This window comes from Vanellus vanellus, assembly GCF_965231255.1.
Source record: "Vanellus vanellus genome assembly, chromosome: 2".
NCBI classification, from domain to species: Eukaryota; Metazoa; Chordata; class Aves; order Charadriiformes; family Charadriidae; genus Vanellus; species Vanellus vanellus.
Genome location: NC_138906.1, coordinates 152,625,594 through 152,645,492, shown reverse-complemented (window position 1 = coordinate 152,645,492; position 19,899 = coordinate 152,625,594). Strand labels below are relative to the sequence as shown.

General features: G+C 34.5%; 1 protein-coding gene across 3 annotated transcripts in view; it reads left to right on the top strand.

Annotated features, from left to right (window-relative positions):
- Positions 1 to 19,899, top strand: part of CSMD3 (CUB and Sushi multiple domains 3) — a gene marked incomplete at both ends in the record, with an annotated part of 716,885 nt that overhangs the window by 344,322 nt on the left and 352,664 nt on the right. For all 3 annotated transcript variants that reach the window (XM_082479076.1, XM_082479075.1, XM_082479074.1), the window contains one exon: positions 4,571 to 4,683. In XM_082479076.1, coding sequence (XP_082335202.1) covers positions 4,571 to 4,683 — 113 coding nt within the window. The remainder of the gene's footprint in view (positions 1 to 4,570; positions 4,684 to 19,899) is intronic.

Sequence of the window (19,899 nt, the reverse complement as noted above, 5' to 3'; positions counted from 1 at the left end):
CTGTTATTAGATATTATTCGTAGTTTGTCATTTTATGTAGCTCCAATTCCATTCTGAGTAAATAATTCAGTGTTTTGTAGGAGAAATGAAGGCCTCTTAAAATACATTGTAGTAATTTTTTTCAAATCTGACTCAATTTTATGCAAAAGAAATCAAACCAAACAAATATGTTGTTTATTGCTTAGAAATGATATTTTACCCATAAGGGATTGTCTGCTGTTTAGAAAAGAGTTTTAAAACAGGCCAAATAATATTTAGGTGTTATTTTAAAATAAACTGGACTCTCAGTAAGTACCTTATGTTATCATTAGTTCAAATAAGTTACAAATTTGAAACACAGATCAGAACATAAGCAGATGTGATAAATGTTTAGTACAAAATGTATTTAAACAAAACCCAAAAGAATAGCAAAATTAGGATTCCATAGAATTATATTCCCTGAAGTATATTGAACAGAAAAATATTAATAGTATTTTCATATATTGCAACTTTCCATTATTAACCATAAGAACGATACCAAGAATTTGTTTGGTTTGAGTACCTTAAACACAATGTTTAGCTTTTTTTCTTTCCTAATTTCATCTCAGTAATATTATTAATTGCAAAATTTTGAGCAGAAAATACAGCTTTTTCAAGATTTGCAGATTTTTGTCATCAGTTCCCCCTTAGATTTATCTTTCAGGGGATAGACTATCTCACCTATTATTTTTAACTGTTTCTGTAATCATTCTACCCCTTCTTATAAATGAGGAGACCAGCATTTGGCCAAGTATTTTAGGTGCAATTACTTTAGGATACACAAAGTTTCTTCGTTGGATCATAGATGTGATAATTGTTACTAATTATAGTTTTGAGAAGTGAGGAAGTACTGTAATTTCTATTTTAGGAACAGTACCAAGTCTTCAAAATATATTTCTGATAATGTGGGAATTCCATTTCAGGTATTCTTAGATTCCTAAAGTGTATTGAATATCCTCTCATGTGGAAAGAACATTTATTAAATACTAATTCACCAGCTCTTATTAAAATGTCACTAAAGTATTGTTTCTCAGTGGTACCTGAATTACAGTAACACATTGATGCACAGTACAATGACATTTAAAATTTTGAGTAATGTAGTAAAGCACTCTGTCCAGATTTTTTTTTCATTAAAGGTGTTAGTATTTTATAAATAATATGTCTGATAAGGAGACTTATGCTGGGGAGAAATAAAGTAATTACATGATTAAAGTTGTCATGAATATAAAGGAATTCTGAATAACTTTCTTTAATAAAAGAGTTAATTAGAATTGTCAAATGTTAACATATGATAAGCGAATCTGTTCTGTAAATAACTAGGTAAAAAGATTAAAGAATTATTACTATAGAGATCCTGGAAAAGCAAAAAATCCACCAATTAATTTGTGGGGTTTTAATATTAGATAACATTGTATAATCAGCCACACATATATTATTTTTGTTTACCAGTGGAATGATCGCTGATTATTCTGTTATCAGAAGTATCAATGTCAAAGTTATTAAGATTAAAATGTATTAAAAAATTACCTGGAAGATGGAACATAACTGAGTACTGTAAAAGAATTATAAATATTTTCTCCTGTGAGCCATGCAGACTTTATTTGAAATATGATGCATAGCAAATAAACTTTAAATAAATTTTAAATTTTAAAATAATTATCTTTCATCCCACAAATTGCTGAAGAACATTGGCTTGAATATGTCTGGTTTCTGTGTAAATTATGTGAAAACTTTTATCTTAAAATTTATCAAAGTTAATCAGGAAACCTATCCAAGTGTTTAATCCACTAGTTTTACTGAGCACTGCTAGATAGGAAGGTTCAGAACCAAAACCTGAATTTAAGTGGCATTTAGATAGAATTATGCCTCCTAAATTGGAATTGTAGTCCTGACAATTCCTACTCTGCTGGTGCTAATCACAGAAGTAGCTAAACTCGAAAGCCATTTCAGTGCTTGCCGATAAGTTTCCGAGGGTGCCTGTAATTCTGTGCCTATATACACACGGCAACATGGCAGACAGCTCCAGCCCAGTGAGCCTAGCGCCCAAGTGAACTTAAATCTGAATGGAACACATTTTTTGTGTGTTTGACGAGATGACTAACGTGACGGCATTCTTAGTGCTTTCATGTGGGATTAAGATCTTTGCAAGGTGGAGCGGTGTTAAATTTTATTACTAAGGGGTAGAGGGGAAGAAGGAAAAGAAACAGTGCTTCCTCCTTCGTACATCAGTCGCAGCACTTTCCCAGGATGTTTGGAAGTCTGCTTTCAGCAGCCTGATCTGACAGTTGCTGCAGGTCATTTTTAATGTAATACACATCTGGGCACAGTAGCATGCATCTGGAAAATCCAGTGCACAAGGCATGAAACCCATTCTTACTCTTTTAGTATGTTTGTTGTGTTTTAGTATGTTTGTTGATTGTGCATGTATCCAACCTCCCATATTACAGATCGTCTTCAGCAGATGGAGAGTGTTGAAATCTTCTGAATATCTTCTAACCTTGTCTTCAGCGTACTCTCTCAGGGGGAATGTATGTCATTAGCGTGTGGGAGAGGTAGTTCCTAGAGGAAGAGGTGGAGAACACCCTACTGAGTGTCAGAACTGTTAAGCTGTTTAGTAAAAAGGGAGGCATCATAATTGCATCTATCCATTTCTACTGTTGACAGTGTTACTCAGCTTTTGAAAGGAAAGGTGTACAAGCTTGCTTCCAGAAGAGGACTCTAGGTAATGAATCCAGGGTAGAGGAAGTCACATAAACCCCAGGAGGAAAGAAAGAATAATTCATAACTGCAGAATTTTAATACTGTCTTAAATAGCTTCCTTCACATAATGCTGTTTTTTTATGAATCTTATTGCTCTGTGGCCCCAAAGTCTTCCCAAATATTGTACAGGGATCCCTAAGCACTTAAAAAAGAGCAACAAGTGATTTCTGTGTTCTGTTGATTGATTATTATTTTCAATAACTGCCTTTTTTCCCATGTACTATTTCATTGTTTTTTTTTGTTTTTGTTTTTTTTTAAAAAAAAAACTGTATGCCTTTAAAAAAATGTATTTATAATTGACTTCAGGAAACAGATATGATAAAAAATTTGATGGCTGTTTATCATAGGAATTATTATGTCTGACACAACAGAGATAAATATTTCTAATGGCCTTAATATTCTCAAAATGTATTGTCAGTCACCAGTGACAATTACAAAACTCTGTTAGCCATTACATCAGTGTTGTTTCTGAGGAACATTCTGTTAATCTATTAATTTGGCAAAGACTGAACTCATTGAAGACACTTTCCCATAGTGAGGGAATGAGCAGTTAGTACATTATTTTGGCCGGGCATTTACTTGTTCAGTTCTGGCAAGAGTCTTTGTAGTGGCTCCATCTGTGAACACAGATGTGGGAAATAGACATGAATTTCTCCCACAGCAGAGTATGAAATACAAGCTGAAAAAGACCAGAGGGGAGAACTAAAATTAACTGCAAAATATATTTAAAATAGTCCATATGAAGTTTCAGCTAGCTTTAAAGAATGGTTGGAACTGCAAAAACCAAACTAACAGTTTTCACTCTCATACAGTCTTGTGCTTGTGATCCATTTTACAAGAATGGAAAATGTTTTGGTACTTTCTGTTTTAGTACAGAAAAGTTAGTTTTGGTACACTATGTTTTAGTTGACAAACTCTTACAAAATTTGAGACAAAGTTTTGGGGAAAAAATGCAATATAACATAAAACTGCAGCTTTCCCAACATTTCCTTTTTGCTATCACACTATTTCATTCCTCAAACAGAACGCACATTTAAGATTGCATTGTCTTGCAGATTTTTGCAAACTACATGAAAAGGGGGAAAAAAAAAGAAAAAAAGAAATACTATGTTTGGTTCCTTCTAATTAATCAACATCCTGTAACATTAGGAGGTTTTAAAGCTGTGATATTATTGTTAATGAAGGAATGAATATCAGCTGAGTCTGTCAGGCACATTCTGCCATTGTGGTAGAGGTGATGAGAGGAGGTGAGAGAGTGCAGGGAACATGTGGACCTTTGTGATATTATTGCTATTTAAGAATAACACCTTTGTCTTAAATATGCAGTCTGTGTTTTCCAGAGTGGGAAATTGTATACCAGAGAAATGCTTTTTTGGAAGAATAAAAGTAGTCCCTCATTGTGGGTTTCTAGTGCCATTTGATATGTCTGCATGTATCTGAGTCGTGCACATGGGACTGCCAGATAAGGCTCAATATTAGGGGAGAAGCACATCATTCTGGACCAACAACTGGAAGTGAGATGAAATATTTCAGTACAACATAAGCAGTAGTTGCTTGTGTTTATAGACTGCTATCAAATCTGCTGTAACTGGACACTTATGAACTGTATTGGCTAACCAGTCAGATAACTAATTTGGTGTGAACTGGATACAATGAATTTAAAAACAAAACAAAACAAAACATTAAAAAATACTTAATAGTTATTTACATTCCTTACAAAAAGACAAAAAAAAAACCCCAACTAGTTACTTAATGGCTTTACAGATTTTTATTTTTTTTTTCCTATCTATAGGTTAACTGGGAGCTTTGTACCAGACTTAATTGTGAGCATGAGCAATCAGATGTGGTTGCACCTTCAAACGGATGAAAGCGTGGGCTCAATCGGTTTCAAGGTTAACTACAAAGGTAACAATACATTATTGGAAGCAAATTTAATGGTGTACTAAAAATTGAGCCAATATTATGAAATGTTTTTCTTTTATATTAGGGGATGCATTCTATTTCCAGTTCTGTCAGTTTCAAAAACAAGAAAATGCAAGCCGAGTTGAAAAAATAACAAAAAATGAATTTCTTCTCTTTAAAGGTCTTATGTCACTTGAAACTGCACACATTTTATTTGCTGTGTTCTTACAACAGTTGATTTTTGGCATATAGTTTTAAATTTATGTTCTGTTATTTCATGTTAAAAATATTAAAATGAAATAATTCTGTGATTATTTAAAGCTAAATGTGTAAAGGAAATTAATACTTCCTACATTCTTTTGGAAATTAATCATGCCTACCACAACAGAAAAAAACACCGCAAGTGAAGAATTTGAATTACTTATGAATTTTGGGCCAAGACAAAGAAAACCTTACCTAATAATATTGCTCTTTATGGTCTTAAAATGTGAGGGATCTATAATGCATAGCATAAACCAGCTGTTGTTCTTTGATGTTTCTGGAAGAACATACAGTTTTCATATAACGTGAACAGAAGAACCAACCAAAGAATTAAGAATAACATATATATATATATGCATGTCTGTATTGTTACAGAATTAGTTATATTTATTATTTTTGTATTAGATTTAATGTAGCTGCATGTATTTCTTGCAACACATTTTTAAATTGCTTGGTTCCTGCCTACCACCAAAACCGGACAATCGAAAGTATGATTATTCATCAAAAGGGGAGAGAGGAAAGGCAAAAGTTAAACCAACAACAAAGTCTGTTAGAAGTAGAGCTGATGCTGTTGAGGAGGGGCAGATGGAGTGAGTAAGCATATTGCGAGTAAACCTGCACAATGTGACTTGCTGGTTTGTTCTGTCCATAACTTTCCTTTGGCTGTTTGTGTATATTAAGCTTTATAGTGGTATGGCACAAATGCACTTGCGCACTCTTCGTATTCAGATCTAGTGAAGTAAGGTAGAAAGATCTTACTATTTTGTTGGATGGTAGTTATTAAGACCAGGGATTTCCTCATTCCAGCTGTTGAAAAGGGCAGGAGAAATGATTAATATAAATAAGTTTAAGAATTTGTTAATATAGCAAAATTTGAACTGCAGCTGAGTGAAAAAGGAAGCTTTTTAAGATCTGAATTCAATATAATTTGCACAGCTCAAGTAGTTGTTTCCTTTATTTACCTGATTCTTTTCTAGTAAAATTAATTTTACTTGCAACAATCTTAGTTTGCAGAAGGCAGAGGGTTATTGTCTACTGTCTTACAATGTACTACTGTCTTCTTTTATTCATGAGTTACATTTATTCTTAGAAGCTATAGTTCTGCAAGAATAAAATTAATTGAATATGAATAGGTAGAAGGGGAGAGAGAGGGTGAACATTCACAATCTCATCTCCATATAATCAACTTTGTGATTGCACACCTAGATATTGAGTCTCTATTTCTCTCTTGCCCTACACTGGCACTTTAAGCTAGCTCACTAAATAACATTTGAATGCATCAAGCATTCAATGGATAGACGCTGTGTGGTGGGCTTTTTTGTTTTCTTTCGATTTTTTTCCCCTAATCTAGAGTATGGGATGTTTTTTTTTCATATCCGTTCCCTTTGATTTAATCCCTGAGAGGATGCATTCATTACAGATGCCAGAAGCCAGGTGATGTTCCCATAAATAAAATGGGAAGGAGGGGAAAGGGGGATGAAGGTTTGAGGGTTTGCTATTTATTTATTTTTATTTTTGTGTGTGTGTTTAGGTCCTTTCTGTTAATGGTAGTAGGCTCTGAAAAGAGACCTCTAAATGGGTAGTATTTTGGATAAAAAGCTGTTTTGCAATTAAAGTTTTGGAACTTAGGAATTGGAAGTTGAGAGAAAATCCAATAGGGTACTCCGAGTAATTGAGTTAAACAGTACATTCAGGGCTATGACATATCATGGACTTCTTTACTAGAATCAAAAAAATTGCAAAGACTTTTCTCTAAAAAATGTTTAGAATGATTTAAGAGAATTGTGATTTCTGGGAGTCAGTGTCAGAGGACTTTTTAGTTTAGGCGACTACATGAATTATTATGATTGTATGCCCAACTTGCTTGTATTTCTCTTTAATGGACAAGATCAAATTCTGTGCCTATAACTTTCCACCTCACAATCTCCACTATCCACTCAGACACCGAAATATGGCTGACATTGTATCTATTTTTATATATATATATTATTATATAAATAGATCTTGTAAGTTTCTGCTTACATAAAAGGTGCAATTACATTAACATTTTAGATTAGATCGAGCAGTGTGATTTTTGAACTGAATATTCTTCTGATAATTCCCACTCCCCTTGGTTTAGTTTTCATCACAGAGCAATCTTGAATGACACAAATTACATTCCTTTGAGGTAATTCATAAGATGCAATTGAATAGCAACAGGAATAACATTGCTCATGTGATTCAGTTGCTAATGGGCATTTATCAGGACCTCATAAAGCTTGTCCAAAGTAAAACTACTAAAACACAATGAAATTCTTATAGATAGTATGAATGTTGGGTCTTCTATTTTTTCACTTTACGGACTGGTTTATGTTGGAGTTAATGACCTGTTAATATACTTAATAACAGCACTTGCTAATTGTTGAAATGATTTCCCACTAAAATGTTTAGATGCCTGAATATCTGCTTCCGTGCATCTTGAGACTCAACTAACTACAGAGGTAGTGGAGATGTGTATGTCTCATCCCATCAAAATTCATAAAGACTTTCTTCAATCTAGTTGACATTTAGGTCTGAGTCTGGCAGGCATTTTCAAGAATATAGATTGTTCTGACTCCTACATGGAATATGATGGCAGGAGCAGAAGGTTGTGGGATATCATTACCCAGTGCCCTTTATCCATTGTCCTTCAAAATGGTATGCTTGCTCAAGGTGCGAGATAGAAGGTCACATCCTTTATGACTGGGATAGAATTGAATATGCTGTATCATTTGTAATGATAGAAATAGACAAATGAATTTTTAAATACCTTTGCATTAGTAGCTTTTCAGCTGAAGAACTCTTTTAAATTTATGTTATTGCAGGAGCTAGCCGTTTATTCTCTTTTATGTAACTGCCATTTGAGAGAATCTAGTAAGTCTATGTGAAATAATAAACAACTTGGTCTTTTTCTAGATTAGGATAATGCATGCGGAGTTATTTTATGGTTTTAATAGCTAGATCCATTGTAATTATTTAAGTATAAAATAGAGTTTTAAACATTGGAGAAAGCATTTTAAAATAAATAAGTTTTTGTTGTTTTGAAATTCCTTTTCCAGTATCCCATAAAATAAAACTGCTCAGGAAGGTAGAATAATAAATAACAGGAATGGGCAGGACAGAAATACAGAAGTCAGAATTTACAAGTCATAAGGTAGAAATACAAGTTATAATTTTGGGGGATTATTTGAAAACACTAGTCCTTCCTTTAGATATGAGACCAGACTTTAGTGCTTGTATATTTGCCAAATAAAACAGATAAATAATGGATTTTTCTTAGGCTTCCCACATCAGTGCTATGAAAGTAAATTCAAAATTAATATTTATTACTGATGACAAGTTGCATGAATACTTTGCATCACTCAGTATTTCAGGAAATGGTGCCATATTGTCACAGTAACGCTTCTATTCACAAAGTCATGGTGAAGAGGAAAGAAGTGTCTATCTATCTAAACAATAGTGGAGAAACAATCTCCAACATATTTAAACACTGGAACTGAATGATCTTCATCGATAATCGACAAAAAAACCAGCTGCACAAAATACAAGACAAACTGATAAAACTGTGGCATAACCCTCAAAGACTATAAAACCATATTCATAAGGTCATAAGATTTTGAAGAATTGTGACTTTATTTCATTTTGCAAAAAACTGATTGAAAATATAGCAATGGAATATTATAGTTCTTGGAAAATTGTACATGAGAACTCTAACTGCGATCGCTTTCATATGCAATAGCTTCCTTCTGTAACTTTGGACATATGTAAAAATTAATTAAATAAAAAATATGGCTTCTACACTTTTTCAAACTAAACTTTTTATCACAGAATTTGTCTGATTAATGAATAAAGTAAATAATCATCGTGGAAATTCATAGAAAAAAAATATTTTAAGGAATGGAATCAGTAATGTAAACGCATAGTACAAACCCATCCTGTATAAGCATAGTATAGGCAAGCCAAACTTCTGTTTAGGTCAGATTTGAGTCCTCTGAAACAAAAAGAAACTACCCTCAGGGCAGTCTAATTCTGTTGGTTTCTGATATCCCACCCTCAGCTTCTGAGCAGGGGCCAGATCTGAGGGATTTTTTTGCTTTAGGTGTGTCCGTTTTATTTTTTACTACAGAGTAGTAAAACCTCTTAAATCAGTAGGTTCTCGTGGTAGCTCTGCCTCCTATCAGGAAAAATCTGTGGTTTTCTTAACTATAATAATACATCAGACAAACACTAATTTTAACTGTATGAGAAAATAAAGTTGAAGCGCAACAATAAGTTTTGGAAGAGGCTTGTCTAAGACGCCAAGCTAGATAGGAGTGTAGGTAAAAAGTGAGTATAAAGCAAAGTAGATTTGCTTATTCAATTTTCTGCATCAATGATCTGATTTTAGGGTATGGGATTTACACTCTGACACCCACTATTTCAAAAGATTTCTTTTTGCTTAAAGCATAACTTTCATCTTGCTTCAACCACTGTGACTTGTGTTCCTGAGTGCTTGGGGTACTATTGCAGCCTTGGGTAGTCTTCTGGAGTTTAGGGTGAAATGTGGATCACATTTTCCTAGCAGTAAGCACTGAGCTGCAGACACATCTGAGACTTTTTGTCACAGATGGCACAGAGAGGTTTTTCCATGACTAACTGCTCAACAATGCTTGCTTTTCTGTTGGGGACAGAACACTGGATGGTCAGATTTTTTTTGTTTTTTAAATACTACCTAATCCTTCTTTTATGAGGAAAAAGAAAGTGAAGCTTTTGTACTTTCTGCACTTCAAAATCCAGAATTAAAACTCTGTCACACTTCTCCTTTCTGAACTGTTCAGTCTTACCCATTTCAGTTTATATTCTCTTGTAGTATTTTCACTTTTCTGATGATTTCTGTTACCTTTGTACCCACTCTCCTGTGTGTTTCTTATCATGTGTGTTTGTTTTGTTTGTATGTGTTTCATGGTGCAGTAACTAGACAGATTCACGCCAATAATTTATTCAATTGGATTCTAATACCCTCAATTCTATTTCTTGTGCATCCTAACTTCACTTTGCAGAAAGAATGACAAGGAGAGATTCACATTGGTGGCAAAAATCTCTGTGTTAAATCAAATGATTTTAAACCTCGTAAGTCTCATGATTAGTTCAAATTCTCAAACACAAATACTGCGTCGTATTTATATATATAAAAAATGAACACTTCTTTCTGTGCAACCCCACTAACCAATAAATAGTTTATGAATACAGAACAACTTTCTCTGTATCTGATTCCATTTCTGATGAAAGTGTGTTATTGACAAGTTTTGTAATTCAAGCTCTTTCCTATTTTAGATCTCAAAATATTAAGCAAAAGGGCATCCACTGCAGAAAGCTGGGGCACCTTCCTTGTTAACTTACTGTCAAGATGAAAATTGGTGCTGTATTTTACTCTCTTTGTTCTTCCTGCTTTTTTGGCCACAACTCACTGCAAGCTTTTTTTTGGTAATAGGCCCTACTCTGTCAGTATTATCCAAATGTTTTATTGATCTTTTTATCTAATTTACAAAAAAAAATATGTATTGGACATAAGGTATAAGAGTTCCTGCTTGTAATCCCTAGATTGTAAGAATTTGAGAACAGCTATAGAGTCATAACAAAGATCCCTTTAACTGAGTATCACTTAAGGAAAATAGAGCAAGCAACAATGTAGTCGTACTTCTTCAGAATGCTTTCCTACACTAAAAGCTTGTGGCACAGAGACTTCCTAAATCCATCCTATTTATAGTAACTCACTCTTGACAGTTTTTCATCCATGACTTTGTCTCTTTTTGCTCTTAAACCCATGTACACTTTTAGTATTCTGAATATTTTATAGCAAGGACATTCCAATGAAGAAGTATTTCCTTTTGCTCACTGTAGTTTTACTAGCTTTGTCTGATGCTTTTTCATTCTTTTAATAGAAAATACAGTGTATTTAATCTTCCATTTTACTGCTTACTCAGTTTTGCAGGACCTTTCATTTCTTCACAGGTTGTCCTCATTGCGGCTCTGTGTAAGCTAGTATTGTCAGTAAGCTTTGACATCTCGCTGCTTACCTTCTTTTCCAGCATATCAACAAATATATTGCCAAACAGGTTAGATAATAGTTCGCTAGTGACTTCTCTCCTCTGAAAGAACTGACCAAAGAAAACCCAACCTAGCTCTTTTCTCCGCATATTTTACAACAGTGAGAACTTGGTATGGGTGATTAGCTTCCTTTTACCACGCTTGAATTTGAGTTGATGGAGGTCCCCCTCGTGGCTGCGCTGCATCCATTTTCTTGGAGTTTGTTGCAGCCTCTGGCAATGTTTTCTTTCAAAACATTAAGATGCATTTCCTGCTACATCAGCCTCAGAAAAGGTGACAGAAGCAAGATTTCCCCGTTTGTCTGTTGGAGTAACATCATGGCATAGTTGTTGCTAAATTTCTGTAGCTGTTGGTATTTCATGCAACAGAGAGCTAGAAATTTATTTTATTTCATTGGATGAAGAGTGAAGCTACTTCTTGGGTTTTGTGTACTTCAGTGCATAGGATAGCTACAAGCAGGTAGGCACTGCATTTAAAATCTAGTCAGAACTTAAATTTAAATGTATGGAGGTTTTTCAAAACGTTTCCAGCTAAAATGCCTGGAAGAATCAGCGTAACCGGTCAAGGTTTTGCACTTCTCTTACTTGGACCTCTGATTTTTCCATACTGCCAAGCATTTTGCCATCATAATTTTTGTTGTTGTTGTTCTTTTTCCCTCAAGTCAATAATTAATTTTTGTAAGTGCTATTATACTAGAAAACAACTACAGCAGCAGTGCCTTTTCATCATGTATTTTCATGTTATGAGAAACTTCTATTAATTAATTAGATTGTATTAGAGTAGACTGTATCTTACATTTATTGATGGCTTTTTGTTTCAGTTTGCTGCGGGTTGGCATTTTCTGTAACGCATTTCCAGAGAAAACACCAATGAATTGTAAAGCTTTAGATTGGCCCAGCTGTTGTGGGTTAACCCCAGCAGGCAGGGAAGCCCCACACAGCCCCGGGACTCACACCCCACACAGCCGGGCAGGGGAGAGGATCAAAAGGGTAAAAGTGAGAAAACTCATGTACTGTGATAAAAAGAGAATAATAGTTAAAAACAAAAGCTGCATGTGCAAGCAAAGCAAAAAAAAAAGGGAATTCATTCACTACTTCCCATCAGCAGGCAGATGTTTAGCTATTTCCAGGAAAGCAGAGCTCCATCACACATAATGGTCACTTGGGAAGACAAACTCCATAGCTCTGAATGTCACCCCCTTCCTCCTTCTTCCCCCAGCTTTTATCGCTGAGCATGACATCATATGATATGGGGTATCCCTTTGGTAATTTGGGGTCAGCTGTCCCAGCTGTGTCCCCTCCCAATTGCTTGTGCACCCTCAGCCTACTCACTGGTGGGGCAGCGTGAGAAGGGGAAAAGGCCTTGATGCTGCGTAAGCACTGTTCAGCAATAGGTAAAACATCAACGCTTTTCATCACAAATCCAAAACAACACCACATGAGCCTCTGCGAAGAAAATTAACCCTATCTCAGCCAAAACTAGTACACCAGCTCACTATATGATGATGCTTACTTCCAAAGATGGTGCACAGATAGTCTGTTAAATATTAATTTCTCAAACTTATTAATTATTTTATGGGCTGTTTTTGGTGTTATTGCCAACTTTTCAGTATGATTGAATCCTCATTGTATTTTGGTGGTGCTGAAGCAACAGTTTATTAAAAGCTAATTTCTGTGGCACAGAGAACATTACGTGAATTTCTGCTTGATATGCCTATTTTCTGCTTTTATAGAAAACCTTTAGTATATAAAGGTTCTTTTTTTTACTTACATCATGTCTTTAGGTTTATATATCCTGATAATTCATGTTGGATATCTGAAATATATATTAAAAATCCCTTTTCATCATTATATCTAAAATAATAATTTTTGTTTACCATGATGTTATATTCTTATAGAAATTATACATATGAAATAAAACACTGAGTACATAGGGTTTAAGATACCTCTTAGGGATGCACACGGAATACAAATAAAAACTTGTATCCTTTGATTAAAATCCATAATCATATTATGTTTAATTAATGGTTTATACTTTTTATGTAGCCATTGTACTCTCTCTGAGAAAGACCCCCAGAAAGTTGTGTGTTCTTTCCTTTTTTTCTTTCCCTTTTATTTCATTCCTGCATGGTGTATTTCTATGCATAAAATACTTCATGATATATGACAAGTGCCAGAATGGCAAATTGAAGATACCCATGATGCCCCAAATTTGTTATTAAAGTGTTTGTGAGATGTGTAATGTGAGTTTGTGTTCCTTAAAACTGAGAGAAAAATCCATTCTCTAATATTATGAAAGAGTGCCTTGGTCTCTGTGTTGTCACATCAAAAAATAGACCATCTTCTTCTCTACTTGAATTCTAAATCTAAGCTTTTTCTTTTTTTATGTATCATGGGAATTAAGAAGGGATTCCCAAATTATTAATTTACAGCTCTTGAACAGTCAAGGCATTTATTTTATGTGTGTCATCTGGTTAGTTGATGCAGATGGAAACGAATGTTTCCCCTGCGGTGTATATATAGCTTCTTTTTTCTATTGTGTATGGATAGGGAGAGGATGGCAGTTGCCTTTGGCTTTAGTTTTCTTTTTTTTTTTTTGTTTATTTAACCACTTGCAGCATGTGTGAAACACTAAAAGATTTAATTTTATTGGAAAACAAAATACTGCATGGACTGGTCAGTGCTCCAAGGTGGTGCTAAGGTGTCCAACCACTGAGGCTTTATTTTCTCTAAGCAACAGCTCAAAATACCTGCCAAATTTGTTTTATTAAATTTTCTGTGTTTTAATATCTGGATATATCTGGCCATATCTTCTCTTACTTGCAATTGATAGATTCTCCAGATGTTGTAGAAAAGTCCTTACATTTACTTGGAAAGATCTGTTTGCCAGGGGCACTCTCTCCTCTCCCTCTCCTCTCCCTCACCCTGCTCCTCTTCCTTGCTCCTCCTCACTCTTCCTCTTTTCTTTCCTCCTCCCTCCCTCTAGGCTTAAATATTGTGCATATCAAAACTCTTGCAGGTTTTATAAAAGACAAACTTCTGCTCAGCTGGAGTAACACAAGTTCCTTCAGTAGATGATCTGAAATTCCTTTTAGCTTCAGGAACATTTATGAAATCTGATTGAATATCTGAGAAAGTGGGTGTCAAAGAAATGCTAGGAAGTTCCAAGTTGGTATGACTAGGCAGACTTAATTATTTTCCAGAAAATGTGTTGTGGAATTTAGTGCTTTTGTTGCAATCTTTGGTCCTGTTCACTCTAAAAAGGCAATGAATATTTAGAATGATTTTTTTTTTTTTTTTTTACTTGAATCTCTGAAGTTCAAGTGCAAGCTTCTACGCTTGTGGATTTAGAAACTGACATTAATAGATTGAGACAATGATGAAGTCAGAATTTGACATTACCTGACAGAATAATTTTCAAAAGTATTTTCATGTTAATTAAGACACATCCTTTAAATAGATAAACCTCTTGTGAGAATTAGAGAACAGATTAATGAATTATCACTTTTTCTAATAACAAAAATAAGCAAAAAAACCATTGTCATCTGATGAGAATAGTTCATGAAATATACCCATATGAATAGTATATGTCTATCTAATTATGTATACAAAAGCAGTTGAAGCTTTCTCTACACATACAAATCTTGTGGAATATTATATGATTTTTGAACTTTTGCATCTGCCATAGGAAGGAATTCTGTAACTTGCTGTTACTTGCATCTGGACTACTGTGTCCAGCTCCAGGTTACCCAGTACAAGAAATAGATGGACTTATTGGAGCAAGTCACAGGGTCACAGAGGTGATTAAAGGGCTGGAGCAGTTTTCCTATGAGAAGAGGATGAGATCACCGGAGCTGTTCAGCCAGGGGAGAAGGAGGCATAGGGGGATATTGTCCACGTGTATAAATACCTGTTGGGAATGAATGAAGAAGAGGGACCCAAATTCCTCTCAGTAGTACCCAGAAGAAGCAATTGCCACACATTAAAACATGAAATTTCATCTGGATATAAGAAAGCACTCTTTTACTGAGAGGATAGTCAACCACTGGAACAGGCTGCCCAGAGAGATTGCAGAATACCCATTCTTGGAGATCATTCAAAACTTGACCTGGGCAACCTGCTGTAGGTGGCCCTGTCTGAGCAGGGAAATTGGAGTAGATGATCTCCAGAGGTCCCTTCCAACCTGAATGACTCTCTAAACCTATGATTCTATGCTAGGGGGAAACAAAAAAATAATCAAAAGACACCTTTTTTTCTTTTAACTGTGGGGGGAAAAAAATAATGGGAGAGTAAATAACTCTTTCCCTATACTTTCCATGAAAACTTCCTTCTTTTATTTTGTTTCTAACTTTAAGTTTTACAAAACATCTAAAGTTTCATAGAATTGTCAACATTTATAAATTATATCGTTCTGAAAATATGGAAAGCAAATGTTTTCTTTTTTTAAATACAATTTTTTTCAGCAGGAAAAAAAAATGAGGATTTTGAACTTGAAATTTGCACATTTATTCTTTTTTTTGTATCGTTCCTCTGTAAATTATTTTAAATCTTCTCTGATTCTAACTTGCTTGTCATATGAGTGGCAATAAAAGCATTTTATATCAGTCCAGTGTCCCTTGGAGACAATTTTCTGTGGTTTAGATTTGACACATTGAGAACTAGCAGGAAAATACCATTTCTTTTATGTTTTTTTAAGAATCAGAGTACTGTATTTTTCCTTTACCATGGAATAAGAAACTAGACTCCTTCAAATTGGAACACCTTTAAGAATTAAAAAAAAAAAATATGCATACACAGACATATTTTTAAGCTGAATAGTCCAGAAGGATTGTGTGTATGTAGGTTTTCAATTAAATGTCTCAGTTCACTTTGGCAGATTGAACAATGTGCCATTTTGCCTAGCCTGTAGGTAGAGTGAGCGCTTGGGATCCAGTTGCAGGAACTGTACCTACATGTAGGTACAACTGCATCTTGAAGGTACAACTGCATGAAGTTGCTGATTCTGTGGTGAATGCTTTATTAATGCTGATTGACAGGACACGGAGACAGTTAACCGAAAAAGGCCACAGCTGACTTCTCAGTTAAGCTGTGTCTGGAGAAGCTGTTTTGAACTATTTATAACTGGAATTTAGCAGAGAAACATTTGAGATAATTGTGTCTTGGAAATTTTAAATTGTTTCAAGAAACTCCAATGTTACAGAAAGGCAATTAAGGACATTGTTTTCATTTCTGCAAATTATACTTCTTTTCTTTTTGAATAGAACTGGAGAGACATTAGATAGTAGGTTTCTGTTTTGCTTTTTTAATGATTAACAAAAATGGAAAAATACCTTCTTATGAAATCACAGGGTAGGATATCAATTTATTCTGCATTTTAAATGACATGGGAAAATATAGAGATGCGAGCATGTGTCTGCAAACTAACTAATCTTGATTATTGCTTTTGTTAGTCACCTAAGAATTTTCACTTGAACTGTTTGTATTGTTACAGAGACTGATTTGAGAAGAAAATGAACTTCACTAAATAGGTACCATAACCAATAACTATTACATGATAATTAAAGAGAGCTTATGACAACTTTCTCTGAGTATTAATGTAAATTACCAAGCAAATACCGAAGTTAACCTGATGGAATTAATTAGATGACATTAAACAAGTGAGTTCACAAGGCAAATAAAATAAACCCTTTCTAGGTTTATGTTTTCTAGGGAACTTTAGCAAGCATTTAATAATAAATGTAAATTAGTAGAAGATATATTGTTGATGTTATTTAAAACAGAACCAAATTCTTGGAAATAGTCGGGCATATAAACAGAGCTTATTTCATATTTAAAGTAGGAGCTTTGAAAATTTACACTTATATTTATTTTGAACACCTGATTCCTAAAATCCCCTTTGAATCCAAAAAGTAAGGTTTGGAATTCTTCCTCCTTGATGAGGCATTTCGGAGAGGTGATCTGAAGAAATTGGGATGGTGAGTGCTGTGGCATCCAGATATAGCCAAAGGAAGTGATATGAGTAACTCACGCTTCAATGGACCCTATTGCTACATTCAGTCTTCTTACAAGCAAACAGGAACGCAATATGAAAAGAATTAAGAATTTCTTCTTTGTCCAATTCATGTTTAAGTGGTGCACAACCTTTTACCTGGAGTTATGCTCACCTTTCCAGTGTCCCTTTGAGTCCCAACATTATCTGCATGCAGAAGGCAGTGGGGGGGAATGTACTTCAATTTGTCAGCATCCCAAGGTCAGTGCTTGGAGGAGCATTCTTATCTACTTCTCAAACTGGTGGTTTGGGGGCTTTTTTTGCTGATTCCCGGTTACTGTTTTGAATTTACAGAATAGCCTCCCCCATCCTCATGGACACCAAAGGCTGTTGAATGTTACACAGTGTCTACCTGGGTTAGTCAGACATTCGCTACACATGATTCTCACAGAACCTAAGCTCAGACAGAGTAAGTAACAGTCACTCCATTACCGAACAATTGCTGTTTCAGCTCATACCAGCTAAAAGCAGCTCTAGCCAAGGCAAACCCAGAGAAACACTGAGCCCTGTCATGGCAGGGCAATGCAATGCCAGTGGCTGTTTAATGTCAGTAGGGTAGAAATCATATTTACTGGGCTACATCAGTTGCCTAAAACAAGACTTTAAAAATTTTCACAGACTGGGGATCCAGGACCTAGAATTGTCTCCAGGCTGTTCCTTAGGAGGTGCTAATAAATAGACCATATATATATATATAAAATACACATATATATTAAAAATTCTGTAATGTCTAATTGTCTGAATTAGTTATGTGGAAAACAAATTATGTTAAATCCATTCTTCAGTCTGAGGGGATAAAAAAAAAAAATCAACATCTCACATATGAGGGATAAGGGAAAGGCCAGACAAGTGGTAAAGGTCTCTATAATTAAAGAAAGAAATTACTGGTTTTATAGACTAGTTTTATAGTAAATGATGCAGAAAATGGTAGCATTAACAATGAGGAATTTCAAAAGGGGGAAAATTGTGCTTGACCATTGGAAAAATAGCATATTATATAAGAAGTTAAATGTTTTTGATAGTAGCATTGTCAGTAGTAATGAAGAAAGAAATTAAAAGGCAGCTTAGGAAATTCAGTTTAAAATTTTGCCCGAATTGAGGAAAAAAAAAAAGTGATGGCCTTCATTGTCAGTGGCAAACATGGAGTGCATAGTTGACATTGTTGAATGCAGTCCCTTTCTTCTTGGTAAGTCTAAGTGGCTATCACCAATTTATAATTTATTGCATAGAACCATGCATTATTTTCAGACATTTATTTTGCAGTTACTTAAAAAAAGATATAAATATAATAGGTCTAGATTATACATGTAGCTGTAATAAGAAGATCTTATAATAAGCTTAACTATAAAAAGTATGAAGGAACTATAGCTTAAGTGTTATGGTTGCTTTTTACAGGATATTTGTAAATCATATTTAAGTTATAAAATATCTTCATATATGATGATAAAAACCATTGAGCACTATGGCTATCTAAAGATACTATGTTGTAACTTCTTTATTAAAACTTACTGTGCTAATATTATTTTTGCTTCAAACCGCTTATTTTTCACCCACGCTCCAAATCCCCATATGCTTAACCATATAAATGTATAGGAAGAAACAAAGGAATTATATGGAAAATAATACTAAAAATGTACATTGTGTTAATGTTATCTGTAAGCTGGGAAAGTGTCTTATACTTGGACAGTAGGAAGTTATTATGTATTCTCTTAACACGGCCATCTCCACTGTTAACTTTTTATATCAACTTAAAGGACACCTGAAATCTGACAGTCCAGCCGCAGGCTTCATGAAATGAAACCGTGGTCACAGAGTAATAAATAATAAATAACATTTGGCATAGCAGTATGGTGCATTGTTTCCTACTTTAGCACTGCATTTAAACAGACTAAAAGCTGCACATGGGAGAATTTAAGCCCTGGGCATAGATTTGTCAAAAAAAAAAAAAAAAAAGCCTCTAAAATACAACCACCAAGAAAAAAGAATAATCTGAAAGCTTCAAGGCACCTTTTGTCAACTCTGTAGAAGCCAAATCACTTCATCTAGTGTGACATATGTACTGTAATATATGGTGTGCCAAGTCAATTAAATCGCTAATTGTCTGCTTTTGAGAAAAACAGATGGCGGGTCAAATTTTATTCACTTTCAACAATCTTAGGCCCCACACCTATTGATGATATGCTCATATTACCCAGTGGGGACTTTAAAAAAGATTGCCAATGTCTTTTTCAAACGACTTACTTTTTTTCTCCCCAACTCCCCCAGCCCTTGTTTTCAAGAGTATTTAAAACTGTGGGGTTTTGGTGGTGTTTTGGTTTTTTCTTCTATAAGGTTTTGTTTTGTTTTGTTTTGTTTTGTTTTTCTGTTTACTTATTCAAAATGCAGTTGTAGATTAGAAATAAAAATGTACAGTAGAGATTGGAAGTTTGCCAATTTTGATCTCATCAACAATTTATTAAGGGTTATAAAATTAATTGGCTTTTACATGGCCTTATCACTCAGCTGACTGGTGCCTGGAATTTTTTTTTTTTCCATGATTTCTACAGGTTTTTCTGGTTCTTTTAAGTGTCTTTTGCAATAACCTAACAATGGATGTATTTAGGACACCTGGATGGACATCTGAAACATAAATAAAATCAGTAAATTTGTGGCATATTCTAAGTTTTTGAGAGTTTTGTTCTTTCTGCTCTTTCAGTGGTGCCTAGTTATTACCTTCTATGCCAGGACAGCATCTTCTTCTTGCAGATAAACTCCTGTTCATTTTTCTGATTTCTTTTGATAGGTATTTCTGCTAAAGCAGAACAC